This window comes from Protopterus annectens, chromosome 16.part0, assembly GCF_019279795.1.
Source record: "Protopterus annectens isolate FY-2018-M chromosome 16.part0, PAN1.0, whole genome shotgun sequence".
Taxonomy (NCBI): domain Eukaryota; kingdom Metazoa; phylum Chordata; order Ceratodontiformes; family Protopteridae; genus Protopterus; species Protopterus annectens.
In genome coordinates, this window is record NC_056750.1 from 120003375 (window position 1) to 120016979 (window position 13605).

At 39.3% G+C, this 13605-nt stretch overlaps 1 protein-coding gene across 1 annotated transcript in view; it reads right to left on the reverse strand.

The window, feature by feature from the left end:
- Positions 1-2641: 2641 nt before the first annotated feature.
- The window catches only part of LOC122790526 (zinc-binding protein A33-like), a 106026-nt gene continuing 95062 nt past the window's right edge, over positions 2642-13605 (reverse strand). Inside the window, 2 exon segments of the mRNA XM_044058075.1 lie at positions 2642-7190; positions 7192-7438. Of these exon segments, the coding sequence (XP_043914010.1) occupies positions 6896-7190; positions 7192-7438 (542 nt within the window). The 3' untranslated portion in view covers positions 2642-6895.

Here is a 13605-nt window from a genome sequence, read left to right on the forward strand (position 1 = left end):
GACCTGATAAATGCTGAACACATTGCAGAAATATGTAGTAACAAACTGTGCACATCTTTCCTACATGATGTGTGCCACGTTGTCCACAAAAGATGCTCTGCACTCTACAAAGAATGGACTAATGGTTCATACATTGTAGAAATGTACAATAACACACATTAACACCACAAGAAAGTTAGGGTGAATGTGCACCTGCCCCAGGCACCAACTTGTTGGAGGTATGCAACTTTGAAAAACTAACGTTCAACAAACTGTAAGCTAGTAAATGATTGTGACAACTTATAGATCACTTGCAAACCATCTGTTAAACTGCCCTGTTTTTCAAAGGTGGTTAGCTGAACTACCTTTACAAAATAACAGTTTTACAGTTATACAGTTTACAAGTTATCTATAAACAATCACATTTGCCTAATGACACTTTGCAAACTGTCAAATTGATCTAGGTGTCAGTAAGTAATCACTGTTAACACTGGATCTCTCACTAGGGACAGCCAGCAAAGAACAATAGCAGAAGGTAAAACAGCTTTTAAAAGCTGTTAGAATTTCATTCTTCATTTTGCCACAATTACAGACATTTAACTATATTTGTCAAAATGTTTTTGGTAGGATAATTTGACATTTGTGTGTCATTTGACATGTACACAGATCTGAGGTATGACACTTACAAGGCACACTGTGGGACAGAGGAAGAAATTACTACATAACAGCAGAGGCCAAAGTAGTTCCAATTGCAAAAAAGCTGAAATAGAACAGATTACGGTGGTTCAGGTATATGTGCAGAATAGCAGAAGACAATCTGGTGAAGAAGATTTGGGATAGCCAGGAAGGAGGCAAGAGGAAATGAGGCTGTCCAGCAAAGAGGTGAATGGAGTGTATCAGCGAAGGCCTTCAGCAGTCAGACATGAGTTTTGAAGGTAGGACAATGGCACTGAATAGAGAGATGGCGACAGCTGACATGATACCCCAACCTCATGTAGAAAATGGGAAAAAAGGGGTTGATGATGACAAAGAGACTACACCAGCTTTCTAGCTACACAGCCTGTGTTTCTTTTTGTCTTGGAGATTGGGCCTTTGCCTGAGTTTGACAAGAGTTGCAGCACTTCTTGTTTTTAAAGCTAATTCTATTTGTAAAGGAGGCTGGCACACAACCTTAAATCAGCCATTCTCAACCTTAAAAAGTAGGTGCAAGGGGGTTAGGGGACACAGTTCTCTCAGAAACAAAATTATCTGTCAATCTACCTTAGGGAGCTTAGACTCATATCACTGTGAGGGAAGATATGACACTAGTTTTCTGGCTATACTGCCTGTATTTTTTTTTTTTTGCCTTGGGGAATGGGGCCCTGACTTTGCTAGTCCTCATACAACACTACCTGTTACATTTGAGTTTGAGATGCCTGATCTAGCTGAACAAAATATCCAACAGCTTTTAAAAGCTATTTTACCTTCTGCCAGGTGAGCATTTTGTTTCTGCCTGCTGTCTATACCTCTCAACAGTCCTTGATTTTGCAGAAAATCGCTGATTTTGAGTCTCATTTTTGCCCTGTCCCTCATACAATTTTTGATTTTTTGGTAAATCACTGAAGATTACAGTCAGTCAATAATGTCAGACATTACAGTTTCATACTTTTTATTTTAACACAAAATGCATGTTAATGCAAAATCTATTGCTCTGATAACTATTTATGTGAATTGGAGGAATATTTAAAAATTCCCTGATTTTGATCTTTGTTCCCCCCATTATTTTGGGATTTGTTGAGATTTCTTAAGCACAGAAGTTGAGAGGTAAACTGTTTTCTTAATAGTATTCACTAAATACTTTTTCAGATTTCACGTGTGTGCACTTTCTTTTTTTTCCCATAACTGGCAGTACATGTAGCAGCATGCTAAAACTCCATGCACTGGAAAAACAATGATCAGGTCAGTGATCATATCTTTTTATTATGTGTTCTCTGATTATAACTTTTTATTATGTGTTCTCAACATGGATGCCAAGAGTCACTTCTTGAGCTTTGCTCTCAAGGTGAATTTCTTGATATCAGTGTCTCAGACAAATGATAAGCATGTTATGACTGGAGACCCAGTCATAGTGCACTATATGACTGCACAAGGGAAGACACATATGGTGGAGACTTGCATTTCCAGTTGCCCTCTTTAAATTTCTTTTCATCCCCTCCCCATTACCGAATGCATTCCAAGACATGATTATAATGTGTGCTTCTGCCATTTTCAAACGAATCAGCAAAGTAACTCATGCATACAATAATATAGTTTGGTTAGCAGACTTTATGGGCACAGTATGCAAACAGATCTGAATATGGTACAGCTGCACATATAAAAAGGTAAATTAAACTTCAACATTTCTGCTAAACTTGCATATTCTTGTTATGAACAGTTTATGTAGGATGTTTTTCATAAGCATGGATGTACCATGAAACTCTTTTTTTTTTTTGGAAAATGTATCAATATTGAAAATTCGTTCACAGATGCTGACAAGAACATTGGAGCTACATTACTATCAAGAAATATTTTGAATGTTTAACTGCATGGAGCAACCACTCACCAATGTGAACATTTCCATTCCTATTATACAGATACATTGTTTAAAAAAATATATAAACATATTCAGAAAAGAAGAACCAAATCTAAGAAATCACTTTAATGAATTGAAGAAACTAAGTGGATAATTACATGATCAGTAGACCGAGCACTGAAAATGCAGAGAACAGAGAACATACAAGTTGAAGATAACAGAATGTTATAATACAGAAATCAGCAGACAGAGGCATTATCCTACAGCAAGAACATTCACTGCCTGGCACTATCCTACAACAAGAACATTCACTGCCTGGCATGTTGTTGATGGTGGTGGTTGGTGGAGTAAGCAATATTGGCAGCACATGTTCTGATTATGCCTGAAACAGCAGTGAAAATGATGTTTTTCCAGCAAAGCAATGAGAGTTTTCTGAAATTCACAATGTAGAATTCTGCTGCATGGATGACCCTGCATTTCTGCATTTTCAGAACTGTGCAAAACAAAATGAAGCAACAGTCCAAAAGAGTAGGTAAATTGTACAGTGGTAAGATACTCTGAAAAGTCCCATGTTTCTCAGTTTGAAACACTACAAAAGATCACCTTTATATAGGTATGACATAGCAGACATGAGAAGGAGAATTACAATGCACAGTGCTCGGTTCATGAAATACTCAAAAGTGCAATGAGAAAATGCTGATGCCCTACCATGCAGTGACAACACAGACTCTGCAGTTTCTGTTTTATTTCACATTCTCAGACAGTCAATATCACCAGGAGTCCCATAACTGTCCAACTCAAAACAGAGCCCTTATTACGATGGGAGAAATTCAAATCAACCCGTCACAGGTGTATGTTTCTGAGTTCTAACAGAACTATAAACCAACAAACCCAAAACAAGGCAAATAACAAACACAGGTATGAGCACAATAACCAGTCTGTGTTATCCTGGTCGGTACACTAGGAAGGACATACCTGTAGTTATACATAACCTGAGTGAAGATAACATTGAAAGACCATAGGAAAAGGAACAAAGATATAATATGCTGACCAGTGCTTATTCTTAAAATAATAGAACAAGTACATTTGGAGGTGGGATATGTCATGGTATATAATGTGCATAGCAGACATTTGTTTAGTGTAAAAGTCATTAAATGAAGCAGTATGCATGAAAGCTCCTATATAAATCTGAAGTTCATTTTTAAACATAATCATGGTAATATATTTTTGTTGAAGCCATTATCAAACCATCACTTTATGAAGAACACACCACTTAAGTAAGGCCATGACTGAGATGCTAAAAATTGTCACTGATTAAAGTGTGAAGCAAGACTTTATCTAACATGTGGGCAATAGTGAAGACTACTATTAATTTTTCTCCGTATTTGTCAACATGTTTTGCCAGCAGGATAATTTGATATTTCTGTGACATTTGACATGTACAGACAATGGATGTGTGATGCTTACATGGTAACAGTCACTGTGCATTGGATTTGATAACTGATGCCGCACTTGTCTGCTACTTTTTACAGCTAATTCTATTTGTAAAGGAGTATAGCAAACCACCTTAAAGCTCACATTCTCAATCTTAAAAAGTAGGTGCTCCCACAACCCACTTATAAACAAAATTATCTATCTAAAATTATGTTAGACCACATGAATGATAAAATAATAAATAAACACTGATCTGGTTACTGAGCAGCACACCACTTTATATATACTTGCATAGCCACATCATTTGCTATTCTGTATCCACATTTATATGAGGTCCAATGTACTATACAATTCCCAATAACTATAGCCAGGGAAGTGTGCATCCCATATGTGTGGTTCACCTCTTACTTCAAGCCTATACCAGGATAAGGGGCATCATGGTGAGTCTGAACGCATTGACTTCCCTGTGTACAGCTCATGTCCCAAGGTACTCTAGAGTTACGCTAAGGGCAAGCAAAGTTTAATTGTTTGTTGTTAACATGGTAAGGGAATGAAACCTTTCAGATACCTTTTATTCATCAGCTATGATGGTGGAGACTTGCATTTCCACTTGCCCTCTTTAAGGCCAAGAATAAATACAGTGTATATTATAGAAAAATTGTATAGTATAGTAGCTTGTTATTCATTCTGCATTCTTTTTTTTTTTTTTTTTGAAGAGAGATAAGAGAGAAGTGTAGCCAGAGAAAATTCATGCAGCCATGAAAGAAATGCAGTCTTCACATAGACAGAAATGAGACATGAGGAATACACCCTAATACTACTACTCTGACACAGATGCCCCAACAACCCTCTGCTGTTCAAAGCATGTGGAAATATTCTTTAAAAAGTGTAGAAGGTAACTATGTATACTGTCTAATGTCAGCATTAGTCAGACTATAGTCTGACCCCTTCATTCTATTGTGCAGTGCATCTGAAACTGATTTTTTTAATGATGAAAAGTATAAATAATGCCACACTAATCTGAGTGGTAAGGCAAGTGACCACCTTGGCTGCTAGGGCAATTTTACATATCACTGCATCAGGTCGCTAACTCATCCTTCTGAAAACAAATTCATATACCTTGAGTCTGTCTGACAAAAAGTGGAGGTGGAAAGTTTGAATGCTACTAAATAGTGACATAATGAAAAAATATGAGCAAATAACACATCCGAGGTACAGAGTGTCTTGGTGTACAGGAAACTAAGATGTCTTTATTTAGTGTATTAACAACAAATATTATGTCATGCACTTCAACAATTCTGAGTAGTAGTACTGGCAAAAGTTCTCCTACAACACATCATCTGCACAGATCATTCAGCATCAAGAAGCCAACCTACCAATTACATAGACATAACTAGGGCAGAGGTAAAGGGTGGGTGTGGGGGGCAGCAGTCCCAGGTGCAAGCTGTTAGGAGGTGTGATTGGTAGGTGCTGATGGTATGGAAGTGCAGAATAGCATTGCTTTATGAAGCTGAGAGGATACCGCAGGTTGATGAATGAAGGCTGAAACCACATTACTAGCCACAGCTGAAGTGATCTCTGAGTGGTGATTTAATTGTAGCAAGCTGCTTGTTACATTTCTAGCAAGCAGCTACTCAACTTCAAATTCAAGGGGATGCAGTTTGGAGAACAGCACAATGTGCAAGGGGATATAGTAATAGTACTGCCTAAGTTAGTGTGTTCTGGTAACCTCCTTTCACAGCCTGACAAAATCTACATTTTTTTTTAAATGTCATTCCCTCTTACTCATTTCATTTCCAGATCTTTGAAAAATTGGTAAATATGAACTCTCAAAAGGAATTTTCTAACTCTGCTTGTAAAAAGTGTTAAGCAATCTCAATGAAGATTAAAAGCATTCAGTTTACATAAATATGCATCACCACACAACTTCAAATCTAATAATAAAAATATCAAGTTATACTGATAGTATAGATAATTCTAAACATTTTTTTCTGTAAAAGAAATTATAAAATGTATCTTAGTGCACCCAAATACATTTTAATTTCTGAATACATTTTGCAGTCAGCATTTCATTGTGGTGTAGAACTTCAGAACATTTCTTTCCTGTCCAAAGCTCCATTTAGCTGATGGAGTTACAGAATGCCAGAAATGCATTTTCCCGCAATGTTAAAGAAACTGACAAGCAACATGTGTCTGTAAATACAGTTAATGGGACGTTTTTGTTTCCTTCCTGTGTGTGTTATACTATAGCTGTAATACATGACTCGTGAGAAACTACATTTATATCAAGACTCTCATTATTTTATTTACAAATCTTTACTTTAAGTTATAATGTAATTATTTTCTGAGTTAGGTAACATTAGGTAACATTGTTTAATCTCTTGTGATGTGACAATATTAACATTTATTTAGTAGGAATGGTTACATAACCCTACTTTACGTAACTGTCTAATTATCCCCAGCTGTACTCTATCAGGTTCTTATTGTAAGGCTGAGGATGTTAAGTGTAATACCTGTAACTGCAGAGAGTTAAGAGCAGTTATGGAAAAAGATACACTAAGTGCAAAATTAATTTCAAAGTTAGTATATATAAATAAGGGATTGTGGTGACACAGCTGGCCAACATCATGGATGTAGGGAGGATCACCTCCTGTAAAAATGCATTAAATGTGTTACATGAACTTTTGCAGTTCAGTATTACTTGTGCTTAATAGCATTTAAAGTTTCTGAGTTTTGGGATTTGCAGTATCAAGTTGCAAATTTACAATAGGGCACCAATCTTATCTTAACTTCTAGAATGTAAATACTATTATTTAAACAGATCTACAATAATAAATTATTTTTTTGTATACAGTGTCTGAACATGTATTGTAAAGGCAGTAAAATATTGTAGCCGTTGCCATGCTGGTAACTCTGAATGTGGACAAGTACTTATAATTTCAGGTGAAACAGCTTTAGCGGCTCTGTATTTTTACCCTCATTACTAAGATGAGGGGAAAAGTGAGGGTACACCCTCTCAGAGAAGGTGTCAGTGAAGGTGTAAATGTGGGACATGTTATCAGCATTATATAATGACACCTGTCCCCCCTCATAGTCCAGGTACACGCCGATCCTGTGGGGTTTCACGGTGAGGGTTAGACGCTTGGATGTTGAGTCCCATGCCATGTACTCATTCTCATTCCTCAGGAACAGAACCCAGTATCCATTCTCAGGGCACACTGTGATGCCCCTTTCTGTTGCTGGATTCTGTTGTGACACCCACATCCCAGTTTGTCTTGTTCCCCACACCCACTTCCCAGTAGTGCCTCCCTGTTGTGAATCCCTCAGATCCCAGCACACAGACACAGTAATCAAATCTCTCAGGGTTGTCAGGGAGCTGCTGTCTAATGTCACCATGTCTCACACTGGTCAGGTCCTCAGATAAGATGAGATTAGGATGTGCTGTGTTAGGGTCCAGGGTCAGATGAGACAAGCCTGTGGAAATAAAACAGTTTGAGTCACAAAGTTTGTCATAAAGAAAATGGAGAACCTTATAAATGCCATGAATACCACATGTAATACAATATTAAATATTCACTGCACTATACAAAACTGCATTTCTGTAAATACTTGTCAGTGGTAAGATCCCTAATTAACTGGTGCCATTCTACAAAAGTACTCAACTAATAAACCAAATAAAAATGAATGAATAAATGAATGGAAAACTATTTACAGGCAACAAAATACAAACATATGAAAACTTATTTACAATAACTGACACCAGACAGGCTGAGTAGTACTTGATGAAACTGTAATTTCTCAAACCGTCACTGAAGTGGGTCAGATCAGCTGTACTGATACAAGTGGGTCAGTAACTGATACTGGCCACTTAACTCTTCTTTCCGTCATTCTGTTTCTATCACTGATGAACTATTAGGAGTCAGCATGTCTTGGATATCAGAGGCAACAAAGAAGAATGCATTCACCATCAGCCCAGAAGCATGTTTTTTACAGTATTGCACTGGTGGGGTATTAGACTGCATTATACAGTCTATCTGTGTAATGTGCCAAATTAACTCTTGGTTAAGAAGAAAACTGGCAATTACTGACATCAAGTCTATTCATGTAATATGTCAGTAAATGACTCACTAAATCTGTTTATATAATATGTCAGTTAATGACTCACCCAGTCTATCCATGTAACGTGTCATTTATGACTCACCGAGTCTATCCATGTAATGTACCACTTACTAATTCACTACATCTGTACGTGTAATGTGTCATATATAACTCACAGAGTCTATCCATGTATATCACTTACTGATTCACTACAGCTATACATGTAATCCCACAATTTTGACTCACCAAGTCTATCCATGTAAGGTATCACTTAGTGATTTACTACATTTATACATTTAATGCGTCTGGTATGATTCATTGAGTCAACCCATGTAATATGTCATTTACTGACTCACCACATCTATCCATGTAATGTGTCAGTTTTGATTCACTGTGTCTATCCATGTAATGTATCATTTGTTGATTCCCAACATCTATCCATGTCAGTTATGACTCACCAAGTCTATCATCTAAAGTGTCACTTACTGATTCACTAAATCTCTCCATGTAATGTGCCAGCTATGACTTACTGAGTCAATCCATTTATGACTCACAGAGTCTATTCATGTAATATGTAAATTACTGACTCACCACTTCTATCCATGTAATGTCAATTATGTCTCACTAAGTCTATCCATGTATATCACTTACTGATTCACTACATCTATCCATGTAATATGTCACTTACTAATTCACTATGTCTACACATGTAATGTGTCAGTTATGACTTACCAAATCTATCCATGTAATACATCACTTACTGATTTACTGCATCTATACATGCAATTGTCAGTTATGACTCACGGAGTTTATCCATGCAATATGTCAGTTACTGACTTGTCACTTCTATCCATGGAATGTGTCAACTATTGACACACTCAATCTATTAGTACAATGGTTCATTTACTGATGGATATAATCCATCCATGTAACACATCAGTTACTGACTCACCAGTCTATCCATAAAATGACAGAATTACTGATTCATCCACTTTATCCATGTAATGCATCAGTTACTGACTCACCCAGTCTCTTCATGTATTGTGTCAATGCAATATCTCTGAGTCCATCCATGTATTGTGTCAGTCACTGGCACCAACTCTATCCATATAGTATGACAGGTACAGACTCACTGAGTCTATCCATGTAATAAGAAAGTTACTGACTCACACAGTCCATCCATGTAATGTGTCCATCACTGACACCAACTGTATCCATGTAGTATGTCAGGTACAGACTCACTGAGTCTATCCATGTAATAAGAAAGTTACTGACTCACACAGTCCATCCATGTAATGTGTCAGTCACTGACACCAACTCTATCCATGTAGTATGTCAGGTACAGACTCATTGAGTCTATCCATGTAATAAGAAAGTTACTGACTCGCACAGTCCGTCCATGTAATGTGTCAGTCACTGACACCAACTCTATCCATGTAGTATGTCAGGTACAGACTCACTGAGTCTATCCATGTAATAAGAAAGTTACTGACTCACACAGTCTATCCATGTAATGTGTCAGTTGCTGTCACACTGAGTAAATCCATGTAATATGTCAAACTGGTGTCAGTTGCTCCCTCACTCTACAAGGGAATTCTCTTTTTTCTTTTGGGGAGCTTAGAGTCTCTCCATAGGAGACTGTATTAGTTTCTAGAAGTGTGAACTTTCTCATAGGAACATGGTCAGTAAGCCTTCTGTGTTAAAATCTAAATTAAGTTTTTTTTCTAGTATATTCCAGTGTTAGGGTTACAAGTTTGTTTATAGGAGTTTCTTAAATATAGGCTGGGATTCAGAAACAAATAGTGCAATGTTTAAGCTGAAAATGTGTGATGAGTGGCAACATTCATGATATGGTCAATTCATAGACATAGGTAATAAGGTTACAAAAGAACAAGAGATACTATGGTTGACACGTTATGCAAATTACTACATAATGAGATAGAATGGAACAACATTATGACGATGACACTAACTGCAAATGCAAATGAGGATAAACATGATGGAGAAATTTAAGCACATATAAAAAATGGGTGGTGTGACATGGTCACCACTGCAGCTGTGTACCATAAATTCCTGGTGAACAGTAACAGAGACCATGCCACAATGTTAAGGGAGCAACAGGATTAGCTGAAATGTACACAGTAGAGGCCAGCCTTGAACCCTGTAGCATGATAGTGAGCATCACCACCCTCCATGTTACCTAAAGGCCTGACTGTATCCAACATACCATCACCTTCATGAGAGGGACATACCTCATGGACAGTGATGCCATAAAGGAGCTAGTACAAATATGCCACCTTCACATCCAGGCACATGGGATCCATAGAATATGGATTCCTATGGGCACCACGACATGTGTATCACTGACAATCCCTGCTTCAGGGACCTTCTAATTACTGACTGGGGACATGGTGAGCAAGTTCCAGGAATCTGCATCGTGGGTATTACACCAGTTCCTCAGTGCCATGCTACAGCACATAGTTCATAGGTTCATAGGTGTGTACTAGGTTAACTACCACTGGGGCCTTTTTAAGTCTATCCATGTATCCCAAATCTCTGACAAGGTCTGGTACCATTGGTAAGTATAAGTAGAGACTAGCAGATGGAGGTGCTGATTTCACTGAGTTACTTGAAGCAATCAACTACACTCACATAGGTTCATAGGTAGGTAAAAGGCTATCTGCCTGAAAGCATTTATAAGCCTAGCCAGAATGTGCTGGCTTTCGCCGCCCCCTTAGATTAGTTCCCTGTGCCTCTGTCCAGCAAAGCCATTGAAGTGATCCCCGGGGTAAACTTTCTGTTTCCCATCCACTCGTCAAGGTTTCTCTTGAAGAGGGTTAGCGAGGAGCTCTGCCTAATGTAGATTGAAATCTTGTTCCAGAGCATGGGAAGTCTCTGGGACAGGAATCTATCCCTCTAGCATGTCCTATTTATTGTTATGATGAGGTGTAGATCCCTAGAGCATGTGGCTCGAGGGGATATGGTTTTCTTTAGGTGGAGCATGTCCATCAATTCTGGGTTGGACATGACCTTATATGTCAGGCAGATATCACCTCTGAGTAGGTGGTATGCAATCAAGTACAGCTGGAATTTCTTCAGTTGAGCTGCATAGGGCATCTGTTTGAGGCCAGTGATCCTCTTGGTGAGGTACTTCTGTGGTCTTTCAAGCTGTTGCAGGTGTCTTGTAAGGTACATCCCAAATGGGGCATTGTACTCTATGATGGGTCTGATGAGTGATGCATAAAGGGGCACAATGACCTCTTTTGATCTGGATGCAAACCCTTTTGTGATTAGGTGGGCGACATAGAAGAATTTTCTAACCACTTTGGCAATGTGATTATCAAAGGAGAGGTTACTATCGACTTGGGTCCCCAGATTCCTTATTAAGTCTTCCATATTTAGGGGGCTACCACCTATGTGGTAGTTTGTGGATACTTTGTTTTTCCAAAGGGGATGACTATGCACTTTTTGGCATTTAGCTTGAGGCCATGGTTTTGACACCAAGTATCTGTCTCAGTGAGACCCTTTTGGAGAATGTCTATGTCAGCCGGAGAGTCAATTATAGCCCCTAGTTTGCAGTCGTCAGTGAACTTTGTCAGCCATAGTCCTCCTGTGCTTGTCTGTACCTCTGAGAAGTATATGCCAAACAGGAGGGGTCCTAGGACTGAGCCCTGGGGAATGCCATTTGTAACCGGTTTAGAGTCAGACCTAGCTCCTGCTACTCTTACCATGTGGGTTCTGTCCATGAGCCAGTTGGCAACCTATCTCATTATGTAGGGGTTTATGTTCAGACTAGTGAGCTTATCTATAATATCTGAATGGGGATTGGTGTCGAAGGCCTTTGTGAGGTCTAGGTAGGCTGTGTGGACCACCTTTCCCTCATCTATAGCCTTGGTAACTGTCTCAAAGTCCACCAGGTTTAGGAGGCATGATCTGCCCTTAACAAAGCTGAACTGGGTAGGGTTCAGTGTTTGGAGGTTCCCAGTGTCTCTGTTAATGAGATCCATGATGATGCGCTCCATAGCCTTGCAGACCAAGCAAGTCAGGCTTACAGGGTGATAGTTCCCGGGGTCTGTTGTGGCTCCACCTTTGCAGAGCGGAATAGCCATTGCTGTGTGCCACTCTATGGGCATGTAGCCTGTGGAGCAGCTGAGTTTGAACAGTGTGTTTAGGTGAGGGGTTAGTTCATCTTGGAGGTCATGTAGGATGCAGCCTGGGACACCGTCTGGTCCCATTGATGCTGTGTTTTTGGCTTTGCAGAGGACTGTTTTAACCTGTGTGTCTGAGATTTCAGGGGCACTACATACTTCTAGTAGGGTTATGGGCCCTTTTGGGGGTGAGAGGGGGGTGAAGTGTGCACTGAACCTGTCTACCAGGATGTTGGCGATGTCATTTGGTTCAGTGTATTTTGTGCCATTCTGCACTAACTCCGAGCAGATCTGAGAATTGCCACTTCGATTCTTGACATAGCTAAAGAATGCCTTGTGGTTATCTTTGGAGTCCTTGGCAATTTTTCTTACAAAGCTAGCCTTGGATGATTTTATGAGGGATCATAGTTTCTTGCTGATACTGATGAAGGACATCTTCCCTTCTTGGGATTTTACTCTTTTCTGTACTAGTTTCCTCCTTCTATTGTATAGCTTGTTTACGGCAGGGGTCCACCAGACTGGTTTCCTTTTCTTGGAGGAGTGAGTCTTGGTTTTGCTTAGGATAGCACGATCCATGCATTTTTGTAGGTGCCCATTAGTAAAGGATTTTGCAGCTTGGACAGCGTTATCCTTTAGCATGGGGGCTTTGAAACTTTACACCTCGGTCTTAAGTAATGTGAAGTTTGCTTTTGAAAAGTTTTTCAAGGTGGGGTCTTTGACCGTGGGTGGGGGCAGCATGTGGATATCCAGAGTGATTAGTTTATGGTCAGATCTAACCAGTGAGGGGTTGACTTCTGGTGTGGAACACCGGTCGCCCATGTTGGTGATGACCAGGTTCAATATGTTGTCACCTCTGATGGGGGTGTTAACCAGTTGATCCAGGGCATTTGAGTTTATATATTCTAGGAAATGCTGGGCAAGGGAGTTTGTACTGGAGTAGTTCTCACAGTTAATGTTTGGGCAATTGAAATCACCCAATAACAAGGTGTTTGGTAGGACTTTTATGCTTCCCAGTGTTTGAAGAAATGTGGAATGGGGGTCCTGGGACATGGTAGGTAATCTGTAGCAAGCTACAGTTTGAATTACAGTTTTGCCCATTGTTAGTTGCACGTGGATGATCTCCAAAGCATCGTGCTGTGCCACTAACCTGGAGGTGTGGGTATCCTTGATGAATATGGATACGGCCCCGCCTTTTGTATTTTGGTCCGGATTTTGTGGCTGAAATGTGTGGTATGAGTTGTAGCCTGGTAGTGCTGGGGTGCTCTCTGGAGCCTTAAACCAGGTTTCTGTTACTACACATATATTGATTTTCTCCATATTGAGGAGTGCCTCAAGTGCGTGCATTTTGAGGTTTAGACTTCTGGCATTGAGCAGCATTACCCTCAGTTTTTTGTT